The sequence below is a fragment of the Pseudorca crassidens genome, chromosome 9 (assembly GCF_039906515.1).
Source record: "Pseudorca crassidens isolate mPseCra1 chromosome 9, mPseCra1.hap1, whole genome shotgun sequence".
Lineage (NCBI taxonomy): Eukaryota > Metazoa > Chordata > Mammalia > Artiodactyla > Delphinidae > Pseudorca > Pseudorca crassidens.
The window spans coordinates 100,977,867-100,998,078 of NC_090304.1; the positions used below are offsets into that span (position 1 = coordinate 100,977,867).

Here is a 20,212-nt window from a genome sequence, read left to right on the forward strand (position 1 = left end):
GCTCATGGGCCCAGCCGCTCCGCGGCATGTGGGATCTTCCCGGACCGGGGCACGAACCCGTGTCCCCTGCATCGGCAGGCGGACTCTCAACCACTGCGCCACCAGGGAAGCCCTGCATCTTATCTTTGATTAGATGTCCAACATTGTGAATTTACCTTGTTGGTTACTGGCTATCTTTGTATTCTCATAAATTTTCCTGAGCTTTGTTTTGGGATGCAGTTAAGTTACTTTGGGGCTTTGCTTTTACAATGTTGGGTGTGTCTGGAGCAGTGCTCAGTCTAGGACTAATCATTATTTCCCACTACTGAGGTAAAATCTTTCTGAGAACTTTACCCAATGTCCTGTGCATTATGAGTTTTTCAAGTCTTGACTGGTGGGAACAGGCTCTCTATTCTGTGCTCTGTGTGAGCACAGAACACTGTTCCCTGTTATTCTTTCAGATGGTCCTGACCCTGGCCCCAAATCATTTCCTCGTATACATGCACAGTGCTCTGCTGTGTATTAGAAGGAGACCCTCTGCAGATCTCTAGGGTTCTCTCTCTGAGCAGCTCTCTCTCCCTGGTTTTCTGTCTTAGGAACTCTAGTTGCTTTTGTGTCCCTGGACTCAGGGAGTCTACCAGGCTCCACCTCAACTCCCTGTGCTGCTGCCTCGAAACTTTCAAGGCAGTAAGCTGGGGCACCTGTAGGGCTCACTTCATTTGTTTTCCATCTGTCAAGGATCACTGTCTTTTGTTGTCTAATATCTAGTGTCTTAAAAACCATTGTTTTTTTGTATTTGGTCTGGTTGATTTCTGGGTTGATTTGTTTATTTATCTATTTGGTTGTTTAAGGTGGGAGGACAAGCCCAGTCCCTATTACTCTATTTTAGCCCAAAGCAGAAGTCCTGTCTACTTGTAGTTTTAACCTGAGAAAGTTCTTGTTTTAGAATTCTTAAAGGAAAACTCTTTTAGTAGTAACCATTGGTCATTTCCATCCAGGAGGCTATGTGTATACATGAACTACGGGATAAACTCAAATCAACCAGCAGGAGTTTTTGAGGCTTTTCTAGGGGTGTTAAACTGCTTTCCTGACTCCCCTGTTTCTGGGAATTTCTTGAGTTATTTGGATCTAGAAGCTAATTCTAAATAATGATTTTATGAAATTCCTAACCACGTTATGATTTTATCCTCAGAATTAAGAAAAAGAAAGAGCAGCAACGTTATGCTGAAGAGCAGAGGATATTAAGAATGAACTTTCATGAAGAGCCATATTCAGGGGAGAAGATGAGTGAGATACTAGCCCAGCTACAACTTGAGGAAGGAGCCAGAGAAAAACAACAGAAAGAAAAGGAACACCAAAGGTACTTTGAAAAGTTCTGTGTGAAATTTTGGCTCTAGAGGAAACTTGTTAGGAAGTCAGTGTTCTCATTTTCCTTACAGAAGAGTTGACTGTGTCTTCTCATACTTTGGGGAGTACAGAACTTCATCACATTTCTTGATTGCCTAATACCTCTCTGGAATCGCACTACGTTTTTCCTAGTGCTGCTTCCCAGGACCAAGAGGAAGAGTTGAGGCACAGAGATATGAAATAGTTTAACAGTTAAAGCTGGTAGTAAAATAAGGACTTATACTCATTCTCTTCCTAGTGGTTCACTTTGCCTGGTCATACTGTATTTTTATAGATATGTAGAAGCTTTAAGAGCCCAGATCCAGGAGAAAATGCAGCGGTATAATATTACTTTACCTGCACTATGCTGCTGTGGTCCTGATTTTTGGGATGCTCATCCTGATACCTGTGCCAACAATTGTATTTTCTATAAAAACCACAAAGGTAAGTCTCTTAAAGGAATGGTTGGGGCCTGGTGGCAGTTAAGAAAACAACAACAGTAAAAGTAGTGATTGTAGTAATTTAGCATTTATTGACTAAGGGCTTACTATATATCAGAGACTATTCTACCCCCTTTGCAAAACAACTGTGAGGCAATAAAAATAATTATAGTGAGTTATATTTCTCTTTGAGATCTGTTATCTTCTTGTCTCCATTTATGCTGGGGAAATATTTCTAGCTCACTCCACAGTAGTGAGACTAGGGTTTCAGGTCCTCCTGTAAATGAAGAATATTAGAGCTTGCCTCTTACGGCCATCTAAGTTAGGCCTTATCTAACATAGACTTATTATTTATCTTCACATATATATATATTATTTATAATGTGTAGATATCCACATTAGACTTTCAGTTCTGCTAAGGATCACTGAGGGAAATGAGGACCAATATAAACTCTACCTTTATCAGGGATCCCAGCTAGAGAAGATGAGTCATTCCTGCTGTGACTAGTATTTCTGTTTCCTGTCCATTCTTAAATATATTGATTTACATACTGTAGAGATTATATAGGCTTCATACACACACTGAAAGTACTGCAAGTATTTGTATTCCTGTTGCCCTGTGATAAGAGTTCCTTATCAGTCCTGTGAGTTATATTTTAAAAACACAAATCTGATCATGCCATTCCCCTATCATCAAACCCGTAGGACTTACGATTACAGTACAAAATACATGTCATACTTGGCATATTTTCTCTCTGGCTCCGGGCAACACTCCAGCCTTATCGAACTTGCTACTGCCAGGACATGCCACATTTTTTTATACCTTTGCACCCCACACACTCATTTCTTTGCCTAGAATGCCTTCTTTCCTTTATTTTTATTAATCTTTCAAGACCATCTTAAATGTTACCACTTCTGGAAATCTTTTCCATCGTCTCCTAGTTTTTCTTTCATTCCAAACTTCATTCTGTGATGACATTTTGTATATGCCTCTGGTCTGGAAATATTACACTGCAATTTAATTTTTGTGTCCATCCTCTCCCTTATCTTTTCTGTAATCACAGAGTACTTGGCATGTGGTAAGTACTCAATAAATATTTATTCAGTGAATGGGTTAAAGTTAATTCCTATGAGACTGGGCAGAGAAACAGTACTAATAGAAAAAGGTTGGGAGAATTGTTTAGAATCTGACTTCATTCACCACTGTTCAAATCTTTATTTGCAGCATATACCCGGGCACTATATTCAGTCATCAATTCCTGTGATATCCCTGAAGGGAACTCAACTCTTCGAGTCGCCATTCATAATTTTGCTTCTGCACACAGACGGACTTTGAAAAATCTGTAATAAGAATCTGAAATCAACTTAGTATTTCAACCTTCATTTAAAGTCAACCCTGAGAGATTATTTACAAAAAGCTGTTAAAGTTTATAAGATGTGTAATCTGAAAAGAAAGACTGTTCCACATAATAACAGCTATCACTATAATTAGATCATGACCATTGTTTCACTCTGTGCTTGGCACCAAGGTTGAAAGTTGGCTTCCAAACTTGTCTCTTTGCTGTAAACCACATGGACCACGTTGCTTTAAAAATGATCAGTCAAACTGGTAAGGTTTCTCTCACTTTGCTCCGCTCTGATCAGAAGAGATTATTAGAAATCTTTGAGATTATCTCATTTATTGTCTTTCTATATCTGTACTTTGAGTCTTGACAAAATTGAAAATGTCTGGATGAAGCAAAAGAGAAGATGATGAAATGAGTTTCTGAGCCTCAGTGGCCATCTGTTTTGCTGTTAACTTTTCTAGTTGTATATAACAATTAGAGATGAGAACAATCTGAATCTGATGTATGTTTTCTTTTCTCAAAAATTTTTCTCTCCTGTTTTTTAATTTATTCCCTCTTTCCCCATTTGGTGACAATGGACATAGGACTTCTTAATTTTTTTTTTATTTTTTTTTTATGCAGTACACGGGCCTCTCACTGTTGTGGCCTCTCCCCATGCGGAGCACAGGCTCCGGACGTGCAGGCTCAGCGGCCACGGCTCACGGGCCCAGCCACTCCGTGGCATGTGGGATCTTCCCGGACCGGGGCACGAACCCGCGTCCCCTGCGTCGGCAGGCGGACTCTCAACCACTGCGCCACCAGGGAAGCCCAGGACTTCTTAATTTTATAATTTTTATTGCAAAAAAGAGAAAGGCAAATAAACTCTGTCTTTTGGGCATCTTTTATGTGAAATAATTGTGAGTGACATTTCAAAAAGTGAATCTGAAGTCAAAGTGAATAAAGTTCTACCTTATTTCCCTATCTTTAAAAAAATCTGGTAAATGCCATACCTACAGAGCAGATGAAATAAAAATTGCTATAGTTAGTATGAATTTGTTATTTCTTCACAGTGTTTCTTGACACAAAATATGAAAAGGTTTAATATTGTGAATTAAAGATAGGTACTGACATTTTCTTTTTCCTATGTCTTCTAATGGTCAGTGTTAAAAAAGCACTTAGGTTATGTCTCAAAAAACACCTAAATATCTAGCCAGGTCATTGCAAATAAGAGTCAGAATTACCCATGTGACAAGATTGACTGGTTATTTAACCAGATTAATTATTCAGTTCAGTCAAAATCCTTATGTAACTATATCCTTGATTTAGCCTTTCTGAGTTGTATTTTTTAACAGCTTCATTGAGATATAATTCATAGACCATTTGATTCACCCACTTGAAATGTACAATTCAGTGGTTTTTAGTATATTCTAGGCTTGTACAACTGTCACCACTAACAAATTTTAGAGCACTTTTGTCACTCTAAAGAGATACCCCTGTGATCCAACAAACCAAAATAATTGAAAGCAGGACCTTCAACAGATATCTGCACACCCATGTTCATAATGGCATTATTCACAATAGCCAAGAGGTGGAAGCAACCTGAGTTTCCAACAGCAGATGAATGAATAACCAAAATGTGGTATATACGTACAGTGGAATACTATGCAGCCCTAAAAAGGTAAGAAATCCTGTCACGTACTATAGCATGGATTAGCCTTAAGGACATGATGGTAAGTGAAGTAAGCCAGAAACAAAAAGACAAATACTGTGTGATTCCACTCATATGAGGAACCTGGAGTAGTCAAATTCATGGAGACAAAGTGGAGTGATGGTTACCAGGGTCTGGGAGGAGGGGGAAATGGGAAGTTGATTAATGAGTAGAGTTTCAGTTTTGCAAGATGAAAAAGTTCTAGAGGTCTGTTTCACAACAATGTGCATATACTTAACACTACTAAACAGTATGCTTAAAAATGGTTACAATGGTAAATTTTAGATTATGTGTGGGTTTTTTTTTTTTACCACAATTAAACTTTTTTTTTTTTTTTGCTGTACGCGGGCCTCTCACTGTTGTGGTCTCTCCCGTTGCAGAGCACAGGCTCCGGACGCGCAGGCTCAGCAGCCATGGCTCACAGGCCCAGCCGCTCCACGGCATGTGGGATCCTCCCGGACCGGGGCACGAACCCGTGTGCCCTGCATCGGCAGGCGGACTCTCAACCACTGCACCACCAGGGAAGTCCTAAACTTTTTTTTAAATATAGAAAAGAAAAATCCCATACCCATTAGCAGTTGTTTCCCACTCCCCTGGCAATCACCAGCCCCCTTTCTATCTCTACAGATTTGTCTATTTTGGACTTTTCATATGAATGGAATCATATAATATATAGTCTTTTGTGACTGGAGTCTTTAATTTAGTATAATGTTTTTCAGATTTGTGCATGTTGTAGTGTGTATCAGTACTTCATTGCTTTTATTGCTGAATAATATTCTACTCTGTGGATGTACTGCATTTTATTTACCCATTTATCAATTGATGAACATTTGGGCTGTTTCTACTAATTAGCTATTATGAATAAGGCTGCTATGAACATTTGTTTACAAGTTTTTCTGTGGACAGACGTTTTCATTTCTCTTGGGTATATACCTAGGAGGGGATTTGCTGGGTCATATGGTAGCTGTACGTTGAACATTTTGAGGAACTGAAAACTGTTTTACAGAGTGGCTGCACCATTTTACATTCCCACCAGCTGTGTATAAGGGTTCAGATGTCTTCACAACCTCCATCCCTTGTCCTTATCTGTCTCTTTAATTATGGTCATCCTACTGGGTATGAAGTGGTATCTTGTGGATTTGATTTGCATTTTCCTGATGGCTAATGATGTTGAGCATCTTTTCATGTGCTTATTAGCCCCTGGTATATCCTATTTGGAGAGCTGTCTTTTAAGATCCTTTGCCATTTTGTAATTGTGTTATTTATCTTTTGATTATTGAGTTATGAGAGTTGTTAATATATTCTCCATAAGGTCCATTATTAGACTTATGATTTGCAAATATTTCCTGTTGTTCTGGAGATTGTCTTTTCACTTTCTTGATGGTTTACTTTGCAGGACAAAAGTTTTTAATTTTGAGGAAGTACAATTCATCTACTTTTTCTTTTGTTGCTTTAGCCATTACTTAATCCAAGGTCATAAAGATTTACTCCTGTGTGTTGTTCTAAGAGTTTTATAGTTTTAGCTCTTACACCAAGGTCTATGATCTATTTTGAGTTAATATTTGTATATAGTGTTAGATAGGGGTCTAACCTCATTCTTTTGCATGAGGATATCTAGTTGTCCCAGCGTCATTTGTTCTAAAAACTATTATATGCCCCACTGAATTGATGTGACACTGTTGTTACAAATCAATGGACCATTGGGACTTCCCTGGTGGTCCAGTGGTAAAGAATCCGGCTTCCAATGCAGGGGACACAGGTTTGATCCCTTGTCGGGGAACTAAGATCCCACATGCCTCAGGGCAGCTAAGCCTGCAAACCGCAACTACTGAGCTCACACCCTTCAACTAGAGAGCCCGCGTGCCGCAAACTACAGAGCCCACTTGCTCTGGAGCCCGCATACCACAACTAGAGAGAGAAAAACCACACGCCACAACTAGAGAGAAGCCCTCACGCCGCAACAAAAGATCCCACATGCCACAACAAAGATCCTGTGTGCCGCAACTAAGACCCGATGCAGCCAAAAAAAAAAAAAAAAAAAAATCGTTGGACCATTAATGTTAGGGTTTATTTCTGAACTCTCAGTTCTATTCCATTAATCTATATGTTTATCCTTAAACCAGTACATTCTGTCTTGATTATTGTGGTTTTGTAGTAAGTTATGAAATCGAGAGGCATGAGTTCTCCAACTTTGTTCTTCTTTTTCAAGATTGTTTTGCTATACTGAGTCCCTTGCATTTTTTATACAAATTTTAAGATCACCTTCCTGCAAAAAAGCTAGCTGAGATTTTGATAAGGATTGTGTTGAATCTATAGGTCAATTTGGGAGCTATTGCCATCTGATCCATGAACATGGGATGTCTTTCCACTCATTTAAGTCTTTAATTTCTTTCAACAATGTTTTGTAATTTTCAGAGCATAAAATGTGTACTTTTTTGTTAAATTTATTCCAAAGTATTTTATTCTTTTTGATGCTATTTTAAATGGATTATCTCCTTAATTTTATTTTCAGATTGTTCATCACAAGTGTATAGAAATACAATTGATTTTTGTATATCAATCTTGTATCTTGTAACCTTCCTGAATTAATTTTTTATACCTAATAGTTTTTTAGGGCATTCCTTAGGATTTTTCGTCTATAAGATTTTCTCATTTGGAAATAGAGACAGTTTTACTTCTTTTCCAATCTAGATGCCTTTGATTTCTTTTTCTTGCCTAATTGCCCTGGATAGAACATCCAGTACAATGTTGAATAGGAATGATGACATTTGTGTCCTGTTCCTAATCTTAGGGGGAAAGCATTTAGTCTTTCACTATTATGTGGGATGTTAGCTGTGCATTTTTCTTGGATAGGCTTTATTAGTTTAAGGAAGTTCCCTTCTATTACTAGTTTGTTGAGTGTTTTTATCATGAAAAGTTGTTGGGTTTTGTCAAATGCTTTTTTTGCATCTATTCAGATTATCATGTATTTTTGTCATTTTTTCTATTAATAAGATGTATTATATTAATTGATTTTCAGATGTTAAAGTTTTTCACTCCTAGGATAAGTTGTATTGGTTTTTATTTGTTTCTTTGGTCTCGTCTAACGTGTTTTGATTGTTTTTTTGTTTTTTCTGCTGGTTTTGTTCTACTTTTTTAGTTTGGTTATCTGATATAGGTGAATCGACTTGTCTGACATCAAGTTAATGGTAGAATGGTGATGGGATTAGGTCTTACACAGGACCAGGGAAATTTCAAGTCTTCTTCCTCTAGGTTAAGTCTATGAATATAAATCTCACCTGAGAATGAGTATGCTTTTGTATTGTAGTTTGGTTATGTGTAGACAGTATCTAAAGGTTTATTTTTGTGGGGTTAGAGAATACTGGGATAACTAGCAGCTACCAAGGAGGAAGCCTGGGTCTCATGACCCTTAGTGATGATAGGGCAATGAATCCTGTTTGAATTGGATGAATGTGCTTTGGAAAGGAGCCTGGACTCTAAGACTTTGCCTGAATTTACACGTTTCTGAAGTCATGGTTGGGAGGACAAATTCTACAAGTTTTCTAAATTAGCAGGGACTAATAAGGAAGAAGAGGCCTGAAGATAAGATTGAGCCTAAATGAGATAGATTTTGATTTCAGGGCAAGGCGGTGAGGGACAGGATTAAAATTGGGCCCACTATTTCAAATAACGTAGGTGACAGACATTTCAAGTGAAAAACAATTGATTAAGAATGAACACTTTCCTAGATAACCGTTTCTTTTTTTTACTCTCTTCAAAGTTCCTGTAGGTTTTCCCTCACACTTACTCTCAGTTGGTGACGATGCTTTCTGTATCACTGAAAAAACAAGCAGTCAAAGGGAACTTCCCTGAGCTCCCACCGTCATATCTACCTACCTACCTGTGTGTGTTGATTCCTGTTAATATGGATGAGCTGTTTGCTCTCCTGTCTTAGGCCTACTCTGACTAGTGGCTGGATCCTGTTCCCTTCTACCTACTAAAGGACATTGCCTCTGCATTTCTTCCCCTTCTCTTCTGCATCATAATTTTTCCTTGACTACTAGAGTGTTCCTATCTGTATATAAACTTGCTGTAATTTCTCCCATCTTGAAAACTAACCAAGAAAAAAAGAAAGGAGAGAGAGAGAGAAAGAAAAAGAAAGCCACCTGCTGCCTTTCTTTACCCCACATTCTCCTTCATGTACCACCAACCTTCTCTGCTTCTCTTTATAAAACTCCTTGCGTGTCTATACTTCCTGTTCTGTTCTTATCACGTTCACTCTTGAATACATTCTAGTAAGACTATTTGCCTTTACCTCTCCAATGAAAGTGCTCTTTTCAAAGCCATCAATGTCATCCACATTGCTAAATCCAATGGTCATTCTCAGACTTTATCTGGACCTGTCATCAGAATTAAACACAATTGATCACTCTGTTTTTTTGAGGTACCTTACACATGGCTCCCACAACCCCAAAGCTTTTGAGAGTGTCCCAGGGCTCAGTCCCTGGACTTCTTTTGTATCTACACTTTCTCTTTTGGTGATCTGTTTTAGTCTTGTGGCTCGAAATATTACCTATATACTGATAACTCCCACATTTATATATCTGGTGCAGACCTCTCCCTGAAAATGCAAACTTTTAACCCTAACTGCCTACTTGACATTTCCACATCATTGGTTTCCCTCAATTTGCTCTTCCTATTGTCTCCCCCATATCAGTTAATAGTAATTCCATTTGTCTAGTTACTGAGGCCAAGAACCTTGAAGAAATCATTGACTTTCCTCTTTCTCTCTCTTTCATCTTTCATCACTTCATCAGCAAATCATGGCAACTCTACCTGCAAAATATATTTCCAGTTCACATTACTTCTACTGCAAGATGCCTGGTCCAAACCACCATCATCTCTCTCATAGATTATTTTAAGAGTTCCTAAGTAATCTCTTCTTGCACCTGTGTACTTTCTCAATACAGCAGCCAAATTTAACACATCTAAAACCAAACCTTCTGATTTCCACCCTCTGCACACACACACATTCTCTCTCTCACACACACATACACACATCCCAAACTATAAAAACATCTGTTTCTTCCTGCAGTCTTCTCCATTCTCAGCAAATGACAACACCATCCTTCTAGTTGTTCTGGCCAAAAAAGCATGGAGGCAACCTTCACTCTTGTCTTTCTTATACAGCCCACATCCAATCCTTGTTGGCTCTACCTTGAATATATATTTAAAATACAGCTATTTTTTCCATGTCTGCCCTACTACAACCCTGTTCTAAGTCACCATCATGTCTCACCCGAGTTACTGCAGTAGCCTCCTGGTTAGTTCTGTTTCTCTATTTGCCCACTATAGACTGTTCTTAGCACCACCTAAGTTCTTAGCACTTAGGACCACTTAGCAGTCCTTTCAAAAAAGTGAGATCATGTCACTCCTCTGCTCAAAGTCTCCTTTGGCTATTCATTTCATTCAGAAAAAGCCGGAGTCCTTACAGTGTCATACGAGGCCCTGTAAAATCTGGTCCCAGTTACTTCTGAGACTTTATCTCCCACTACTTTCCTCCTTGCTTGTTCTGCTGGACCTCGTTGACCTTGTATTTCGATGGATGTTCCAGGGACTCTTCTTTTTCATTAGCTCTCTGCCTGGAGACACTTGTCCCTCAGATAATGTTTGGCTCACTTTATTACCTCCGTCAAGCCTTCATTCAAGTGTATCAGAATTAAGAGGACCTTCCCTGACCACGCTGTTTTAAAATATGACCCTCCTACCCACCCCCATGCTTAGGTGCTCTGTCTCCCCTTCCCCTGCATTATTTTTCTTCATGATACTTACAGCTGTATGGCATACTATATATTTTACTTAATGTTTTATTTTCTTTCCCCACTAGATTGTATACTCCATGAGCACAGGGATTTTTGTCTGTTTTTGTTCAGTGCTCTATCTGACATGTAACAAGCTCTCAGAAAATACTTGTTAAATAGATATGCAGATTTGAATTTTTAAAATTCCAAATGCTTCTACATGATTAGTAGTTTTACCTAATGTTTTCTATCTTTAAATGTCCTTAGACATCACTTTACTTTGTTATTCATTCTTTAACTGTGACTGTGATTTGAGACAATTTCTCTGGGCTACAGTTTTCTCTTTCTGTAAAGAGAGTTATACTAAGGGACCTTCAATCTCCCCTGTGGCTCTAATGTTCTATGAATATTAATTATGTTTTATACCTTTGACCTCACCAGTTTTCCATTTCATTCGCTCTTCATGCTGAGTTGTGGACTCGTGGTACATTTGACTTGTAGATGATGCGGTAGTGTCAGACCCGTTCATCCTCTTCAACTCTGATTCCAACCCTGATCTTGTCAGAGTAGATGCGAGTTCAGTAGGTCACAATGGAACAGGAGAGCAGGGCAGGAGGATATAGGAAAGTATGGGCATGTGTCCAGCAAGAGGGCCACGATCCCAGAAGAGCTCAGCTGTTCTATTCCCCAGAGGCAACTTTATCAACTTACAGAATTCATGCCGAAAGACGGAATATACATGTGATAGAGGCAATTCCAGGATTACGGTAGTGGCGGAGAATATTCATGTACTAGTTTTTGTGCAGTAACAATCACAAAGCTGGCACGTGATGTATTTTCCTAGGCAGTTCTACCTAAAACGGCTTGCTCTAATGAACTCTGTGGCTTCTCCCTGGCATTGTTCCAGTGTATTACTGGTAACTGTCCAATATTACTTACCCTTATCTTTTAGCCCTTTTATGATGGGCAGGAATGAGATTATCAGTAACTTTATTGACTACCCACTGGGTGCAGAGGCTAGAAACTGCTGCTTTCACATCTTCCAACAATTTAAGATCTGATAGGTAGCAGGTATTACTCTTCTGTTTGCTTCCTTAGATGCTGGTTTTGGAAGCAAACTATTCCTTTAGTTTCACTTTAAGTGTAGTGAGCATAGTTTGCTTTTGTGTCCCATCTTGGGCATTTTCCCATGCTTCTCCGAAAAGAAGACTTGGCAGATTGGATATATTATAGAGAGAGATAAAAGCAGATGTTCTCCTGGCATGCTAGGCCCCTTCCACTGAGCAAAAGACTTTGAATATGCTGACTTTGGTTTTTAAAGGTCTCTTAAGGTAGAAATGAATGGTCCATGTCTGGTCTTGCTCCCAGTATTACTGACCACTATTAGAGGGGTGTGCCAAAGAGAAGTCAAGTCAATTCCTTTCGATTAAGACAGTTTGGTGTTGTACTTACTACACGAGTCATCATCCCTTCCAGGCCCCAAGATGAGATCACCCTTGGTAAACGTTTTACTCAATTCTTGTCTTAGGTTCCTCCCCCTGCCTCAAAACACCTACGGAAATCATTATACGGAATCCACCGTGTATAATAAATTAACTTCTCTCCGGTTCACTTGAAACCAAGTGCCCCTAAAACCGAGTTCCCCTGCCGAGTTTGTGATTAACCTCTTTATCTAAAACTTGATTTCCTTTCTGGTCCTGCCCCTGGTCCCCTCACACTTGAGGAGTATCAAAGAAAAGAGGGGATTGAAAGTAAGCAGCACCCTGTGGGGTCCTGCCAGGTACAAAAGTCCCTCTGTGTCCCCCATTTCTCGTTTGCGGAAAAAGGCTTTAGTCTCCTAAGGCTTCCCTGAGTTCCAATGAGCAGACTCAAGAAGTTGCTAATTAGGGAAGTGAGGGAAGGCAGGAACAAAGGAAAAGCAGTCAAGAAACAATAGTTCAGCAACAAAACGGAGTCCGAGTTCCTCATTGTGGATACACGTTACAACCTGACACATGTTTTTGAGTTGTTCTGCAGGAGCTAAGACCGCCCTCCCACCCATGGGGACTAAATGCTGAACACGAGCACGTAGACCCCAGACTGGTTGGAACCAGAAGGTTGATGATAAAGATTCCTGAAACATCACCCTTTTACCTTACACACCAATCAGAAGAAAGCCCATGAGCTGATCACACACCCTGCAACCTCCACCCCTGATGTTGCCTTGAAATCCTTCCCTGAAAGCCATCAGGGAATTCAGGTCTTTTGAGCACGAGCCACGCCATACTCCTTGCTTTGCACCCTACAAATAAACGCTGGAATTTCCTTCATCACAACGCAGTGTTAGTAAGTTGGCTCTGCTGCACGGCGGGCAAGTAAGACCCAAGTTCAATTCAGTTACACACTTAGAACGGCACTAGCTGTGTACCATCCTTGGGAGAATTGAGAAAATAGCCTCTCAAATCATTTTCTGTGTTTTCTAGTTTAGATGAAAACAATACGTAAAGAGAAAAGCCATGAGGATTCCATTTATAGGAAGGAGAGAGAGGGAAACAAATTATACCATGAGAAAGCAGAAATCCAGAGGATAGGTCATTCTGTAGGAAAACAAAACTTCCTTCAACAAGTTAATGGCTTGAATTTTAAAAATGGGGAGGTGGCTCTAGATTTAGACAGATTTAAAGAGATTACAAACCTCAAATATAATGTATGGACCTTGTTTGGATCCTGATATGAAAAATTAAAAAAACAGTCCGAAAAATGTGTGTTTGAAGCAATTTTGAACAGAGTCTGAGCTGTTCATTGTGTTAGGTATAACAATGGCATTATAGTTATATAAGAAAATATCTATACAGGGATGGATACTGAAGTACACAGGGATGAAATAAAATTATGTTTGAGATTTACTTTAAAATAATTCAACAAAATGAGACAAGAGAGGTAGATGAAGTAAGTGTAGCGAAAGTTTAATAATAGTGAATCTCAGTGACAGGTGTATTGGGGTTTCATTATGCTATTCACTCTGCTTTTGTGTATGTTTGAATTTTTTTTTTAAGCAATTTACTTAAAAAAAAAAAAACACCTTGGGCCTGAAATAAACTTGTTAGCATTATGAATGTCCTTCCCTTCCTTTCTCCTTCCCTTCCCCCTCTCCCAATAATAGGAGGTTTAGGTAGGAAAGTAATATCCCTTAGCTGTGGGACTTCTGACATGATAGTTATTATCAGGTGGTGATTAGAACCTAGAGGCTGCAGCATTCTGTGGTCTTTCTATAAGAAAGACTGGGCACCTAGTCTCCTGGTTTTATTATCTGGTGAATACCAGGCATATAAAATTTGAGAAGTTCAGGGATGAAAGACCATGGAAAACAGGGTAGAAATTACAAAAAACCAAAATGGTAATTTAGTAAAAGAAGCTTTGAAATCTTGGGGTGAATATTTATGTGGTTTAAGTTAGGGATGGGAAAAGTCATTTAGATTTCTATCTTCCCTCTGAATAGAATCTTCTAGAGATTAAAACATTGTTTTTTGCTGTCAAAGCTCTTTCTTGCTCTGTCTTCAAAGGCCCTACTGCTGTGGGATAGTTTGTGCAGTGGTTAAGGTCACAGTCACAGGTTAAATTCTGATTGTACCACAAATCAGCTGTGTGAGCTTAAGCAAGTTACTTGAATTCTCTGTGTCTCAGTTTCTTTTTCTTTTTTTTTTTTTAACATCTTTACTGGAGTATAATTGCTTTACAATGCTGTGTTAGTTTGTGCCTCAGTTTCATCATCTGCAAAATGGGAATAATAATAGTACCTACTTCATAGAGTTGTTGTGAGAATTCGATGAGATAGTTCAAACATTTCATTTGCCCTTTCGTATTAATGCCTAAGAGAAAAGGTTTTCTAAGTCCCTAGGTCATGATGACATTTACATTTGATTTGCATTTGGGTATTTGATTCTGTTCATTGTTCCATCCTACTCTGAGCCTTCTTACCACTAAAGCCAGATTTTTTTTTTTTTAAGGTGGAGAATCAAGGAAAGAGACTTTGCCTAGTTGCCAAATGGATGGGTGTGTTGTTTAAATTGTAGATTAGCACGTCTCCTTTATTGCTCATCCAGAGGGTGAAATGATGCCTATCTTCAAGTCCTTCCTGGCTTAAAACTGTAGGTACCCTCACCTGACAGGTTCAGCTACAGGAGGAACATGTCTTACCCTGTTTTCCCAGGGGGACTCTGTGTTTTCTCTAAGGAGTTCAAAGCAATTGCTACAGAGCTGAGCAATACATCTTTTCCTGTCACTATTGGGACATTATATCCTACGCATGAAACCTGACTGACTGTCATACAGCTCGGTCTTTTAGGGTTCAGCCTCAGGAGCCTTTTTCCACATAAGGTAACTCCTTGTTCTTCCCTTACAAGTGACTTGGCTCAGGGATGGTAGATGAGGGCCTTTCTCCCTGTGACCCCTGCTCTGTAAAAAACAAACAACAAAAACAAACAACAACAAAAACCAAAAACCCGGAAACAGAGCTGGGAGTGGGAGGGGGAACCACATAGACATAAGGCAAGAAACAGGCTGGGGGCTTCCTTGGTGGCGCAGTGGTTGAGAGTCCGCCTGCCGATGCAGGGCACACAGGTTCGCGCCCCGGTCCAGGAGAATCCCACGTGCCGCGGAGCAGCTGGGCCCGTGAGCCATGGCCCCTGAGCCTGCGCGTCTGGAGCCTGTGCTGCGCAATGGGAGAGGCCACAACAGTGAGAAGCCCACGAACCGAAAAAAAAAAACAAAAAAAAAACCAGGCTGAGACTGAAATTAACAATGGAGGATCAAGGGAAAAGAGAGTTTGAAGTAGAACGGGATTGGAGCTTGAGCCAACACAATCGGAAGTTTGGCTAGGCATGGGTTTCTGAAAACTGTGGAGGTGTTTGTTATTAGTCTAGGAGACTAATATAGTGTAAGTGGCTTATACTGTAGTGTCTGTAGTAAGTCAGTCTACAGTAGGTATAGACTTACACACAGTGGCTTACGCTGGAAAATCCATTCATGAAGGAATGTCATCAGGCACAGATAAACAGTGATAGCTGGAGACTTAGTTAATGCTCTACTAAATATGTGTTTTCTTTGTATTACATTTTCTGAACTCCATACCTACCTCTTCCTCTTCACCACTGGCAAAATGGAAATGTTTGGATTAATAGCCATTAATGAAACTTAATTTGACTCCAGGAGTAAGATGCAATTAGATCCATACAACCCTACACCTGGCCTGCCAGGCGGCACAGGGTAGGGAATTCGTCTAGGCTGTGGTATAGTTCTATCTGACATAGAGGAAATAGGCTGTGTTGCTCATTTCAAGACACCCTGCTTTGAATTGATGAGCCAGTTATCCCAGTTTCATCATACCTCGTGCTTCTGTGCTTGCCAGGAGTCCTTCATCAGCTAGCGTTGGGACTGTAAGCCTTGCCAGGTCAGATATACAGGGAGATTCCCTGGGACTGGTTCCAAACTGGGTATTGCTCCTGTGTGAATATCACAGGACTGAGTCTGGCCTCTTCTTGGGACTGTAGGGTGCTGGGTGCAGGCTAATAACATTTGGGTCAGGAGAGCCCCTTAGGATTAATAGGCCTTTTGTTTGCCTGAAATTGTCCTTCCAGTTCTCAGTCTTAAAATTTTACTCACCCTTAAGGCAAAGGATTACTGCCACCCGCTCTATGAAAAGCTATCTGATTTCTCTCAATCAGAAGGAATTCTTCCTCCTGCCCAGCCATAGTATCCTACTTGTATGCAGTACATATTTTTTCTGCCTTACATGATAATTGTTTATATACATTAAAAGACAGTTTTCAGAAAAAAGTAAACTCATGACTTTCATACAGATATTAAAATGAACATGTTGATATTAAAGTGAGCATGTGTTAGACTTAAACCCCTAAGGAAAATAAGCAGCTGTTATAACTGGTTCCAAGAAAAGGCAAAAGAAAAAAAAATACTCATATTTATATGAATAAAGGAACGTTGTGAAAGTTCAAATGGAGACAAAACTGATTTTCTTCTATAGTTATTTAAAATTTGCAGAATTGTAAATTAGATCAACTATCGGCTAAAATCAGATAACCCGGAGGGGAGTCCTCTAGCCAATGTGTAATTTTCCACCGAAGCATAAAATGTTTTCTACAGCTTCCTTTGTTTTGATCCAAAATAGTCTCCAAGAAAGGCTATTCTTGATCACAACCTAAGGCTGGTCTCATTAGATTGGGTCTAATTATTCATATAGGTGCAGCAAGAGTGTTAATTTAGGATCCAGGTCTTCTTAAGTTTGCTTTACTGGAAGCTTTTATAAGGAATTTCAGATTTGATTTTTTAAATATTTGTTAATTAACCAGACCGAATGTTTATTCATAGTTCATCTGTTTTCAACCTGATTGTATTTGTTAATTTTGAGGCTTGTGTGTGTATGTCTTAAACCTGCTACCGTGCAATAAATAGACGAGGACTTTATAAGACTTGAAGGACTTGACAAAGTCACACAAGGAGTTTGAAAGAAACTGATGAATTTTCTGTTTTGCTTTTTTTTCCCCTAGAGATGCCTGGGCATATGCCCCTCTCTCTGGCTGAAACTCTGTCATTATAAGCTGGAAAGAACCTGTACAAATTCATGAGTAGGGGTGGGGGGGAAAGGTTTAGAAATAGGGCTCAGTCAATAGAAATTACTAGAAGCATACGGTGAGCATTTAGATGATCTTGAATTCAGAAGAAGGGAAGACTTGGATCTAAGTTAGGGTTAGGACTAGGTTTAGGTCTCTCTCCCAGGAATTTCAGTCTCGAGCTCAGTTCCTGTATCTTGCAGCCTGCCTGTCCTTCACATATTTTACAAGGAATGACAACAGCACACTAAGCCAGGGATCTGAGACCAGCGCAAAAGAGTTTTGTGGAGAAATTATAGGGTGAAGGTATTGTTGGGCCAAAGGAGATATAAGAGAGTTTTTCCAGATCTGGGGCCTGCCTTTGCTGCCATGGACACCGAAGGGTAGCAAGAACATCTCCAGTTTATATAGTGCGGCACTAGTTTGTTTATCCAGAACTTCTTTAATCTGACTAGTAAACTTCTCCCTATAAAAGACCTTCCCATTCTTGTCTGTGAAAAGCATCACAGTTCTTTGAAGTCACATGCTTCTCATTTCTAAATCCACTTTCCAATTTTCCTTTGTCCAACCTGTTCTCCCTGTTTCATTCATCTTGCTTTACAATGGTGCAGTAAAACTGTGCTCCCAACTGTAGATACAAGAGAGCAGCAGTGAAAGGCAGGGAGGCATGTCCACAGTCACCCCAGGGGCTGAGAAGGAATCTGATCTTATGGAGTGGCCCTGGGGAGAGCTGGTATCTTATCTTTCCGCCACCACCATTATGTGATTCAGAACATGCCTGTTTTCTTCTATAAGCTTAAATTTTCTCGTCTTTGGAATGGGGAGGAGTATTATCTCCTAGCCATAAAGTGGTACAGAAGAAGGTGTTAGATAAAAGCAGAGGTGGAATAACTTGGAATCAAGGGAATAATGCTGAAACCTGTACTCATGAAGGCAAGTTAGATGTTAACTTGAATTAGCATGGACAGCTGACCTTGCCACTCCACAGCATATTCCGAAAAGAAAAGATTTATATTAAAAGGTAAATTTGTACCATCCCCTGTTTCTAGAATTAGCAAACTGAGAACTACTAGGAAGAACTAAAAAGTTGACAAAGAGCTCCTTTTTTTTTCCACTTTTTAAAAAACTTTTTTAAAAACAATGATATATATACAGGAAGTTGCAAAAATAATTCAGGGAGGAAACTTTACCCAGTTTCTCCTATAGCTATAGCACAATATCAAAAGCAGAAAGTTGGCATTGGTACAGAATGTATGTATGGCTCTATGTGTGCCATTTCCACATGTGTTGATTCATATAAACACCACCATGATCAAGATACAAAACTATTCCATCACCGCAAAGACCTCCCTCATGTTACTCCTCGAAAGTGACACTCGCACCCCTCCCTGTCCCCACATCCCTAACCCCTGGCCACCATTAAGCTCCTTGCCATCTCTATAATTTTGTCATTTCAAGGAAATGGAATCATACAGTACGTGGCCTTTTGAGACAGATTTTTTTTTCACTCAGCACAATGCCATTGAGATCCATCCAAGTTGTGTGTAGTAATAATTCTTTTATCTGCTGAGTAGTATTGGGTGTACCATAACTATTCACCTGTTGAGGGACATTTTCGTTGTTTCTAGGTTTTTGCTATTATAGATGAGGCCACTACAGACATTTGTATGCAGGTTTGTATGGACAGAAATGTTCATTTATGGAAGGCAACTAGTGGGCTGTGCGGTGAATGTATGTTTAGTTTTTTAAGAAAGTGACAGCATGTTGGATCATGTTTTTAATCCTCTCTTCCAGGTGGGTGGTAGAAATTCAGGTTTCCTACTTGGCCTCAGTTGATACCCGTGGCGGGGTGGAGAAGGGCATCTTGCTACAGCTTGGAGAGTGGGAGATCAGGGTCCCTACTGTGCCTCCACTGACACCACCCTGCGTGAGAGGGGGAGGGGCCCTCCTTACTGCTCCCCATATGATCTCTGCTGACATCATGGGGGTGGGGTGGGGGCGTGCTCATCACCACTGGAAGGTGGCGAAAGTCCTGGCTTCCCAGAACTCGGAGTTCCCTGACACCACCCTGATGTCCTGATGGCGGGGCTGGGAGGACGCCTCATTCCAGCCAGGTGCAAATGGAAGTTGAGGCCTCCACTTTGCCCCTGCTGATAGAAGTGGGGCGGGCTGCTGTGCTCTCTGTAGTGTTTGGGCGGAGGGGCTGCCCCTTTCTTGATCCTTTACTTAGCTGGCTAGCTTTTCTTGGTGTTTTTTCCTTTCCTTTTTTGTCTGTGCTGTTGATGTTTCTGGACTGGGTGCTGGCTTCTCCAGAGCCCAGCCCAGGATAAATGAAATAAAAAGCAACCCAGACAAACCACTACTGTGTCTTTCCTCAGATCTCGAGTTTCCTAGCTAATCTTCCTTCTTCTCTCCACTTTCTCAGAATTTTCTTATGTTGCTGTACATACAATGCCCAGGGTTTTAGCACTTAGCAAGAAGAATAGGGAGAAGTGAGTCTATTCCATCTTGATCCAGAATCAGAGGTCGGCAAGGGCTTTTAAATGGCCATTTTTCCTCTAAGAACATAAATCTGATTGTGTCTCAACCCTTCTTGAAAACCTCCTTTTCATAACTCCCAACTGTCCGAAGGACAAAATCCCAACCCCTTAACATTGGCTTTGAAGGCTGTTTGCTATTTCACCACAAGTAAAAACGGTCATATCTTCAGCAACTCCTCACTGCGCATGTGTGCTCTCCAGCTACACAGAATTTTTTATGCACCATCTCTTAAATAGACCACGCTTTTTCATGCTCTGCTGTTTTGCACATGCCTGTGTCCATGCGCTCTGTTGGTCCTACCTTTCTCTTCTTCTCTACTTGGCACGCGCCCAGCTGTGCTTCACATCTGCTTCTCATATTACCTACTGTGGAGCATCTCAAGCCTCTTCCAGGGTCATCTGATCCTTTCTCAGGGCCTCCTTAGGAGGATGAACATACCTCTTTAACC

The 20,212-nt window shown here is 40.2% G+C and overlaps 2 protein-coding genes across 7 annotated transcripts in view; both read left to right on the top strand.

The window, feature by feature from the left end:
- The window catches only part of CCDC15 (coiled-coil domain containing 15), a 69,739-nt gene extending 66,092 nt beyond the window's left edge, over positions 1-3,647 (top strand). For all 6 annotated transcript variants that reach the window (XM_067751439.1, XM_067751437.1, XM_067751440.1 and 3 more), the window contains 3 exons: positions 1,172-1,339; positions 1,661-1,809; positions 3,031-3,647. In XM_067751439.1, coding sequence (XP_067607540.1) covers positions 1,172-1,339; positions 1,661-1,809; positions 3,031-3,152 — 439 coding nt within the window. In that variant the 3' untranslated portion in view covers positions 3,153-3,647. The remainder of the gene's footprint in view (positions 1-1,171; positions 1,340-1,660; positions 1,810-3,030) is intronic.
- A 655-nt stretch (positions 3,648-4,302) lies between these two features.
- SLC37A2 (solute carrier family 37 member 2) overlaps positions 4,303-20,212 on the top strand; it is a 43,761-nt gene continuing 27,851 nt past the window's right edge. The window contains exon 1 of the mRNA XM_067751458.1: positions 4,303-14,974. The gene's annotated coding sequence lies outside the window, so the exon portion shown is untranslated. The remainder of the gene's footprint in view (positions 14,975-20,212) is intronic.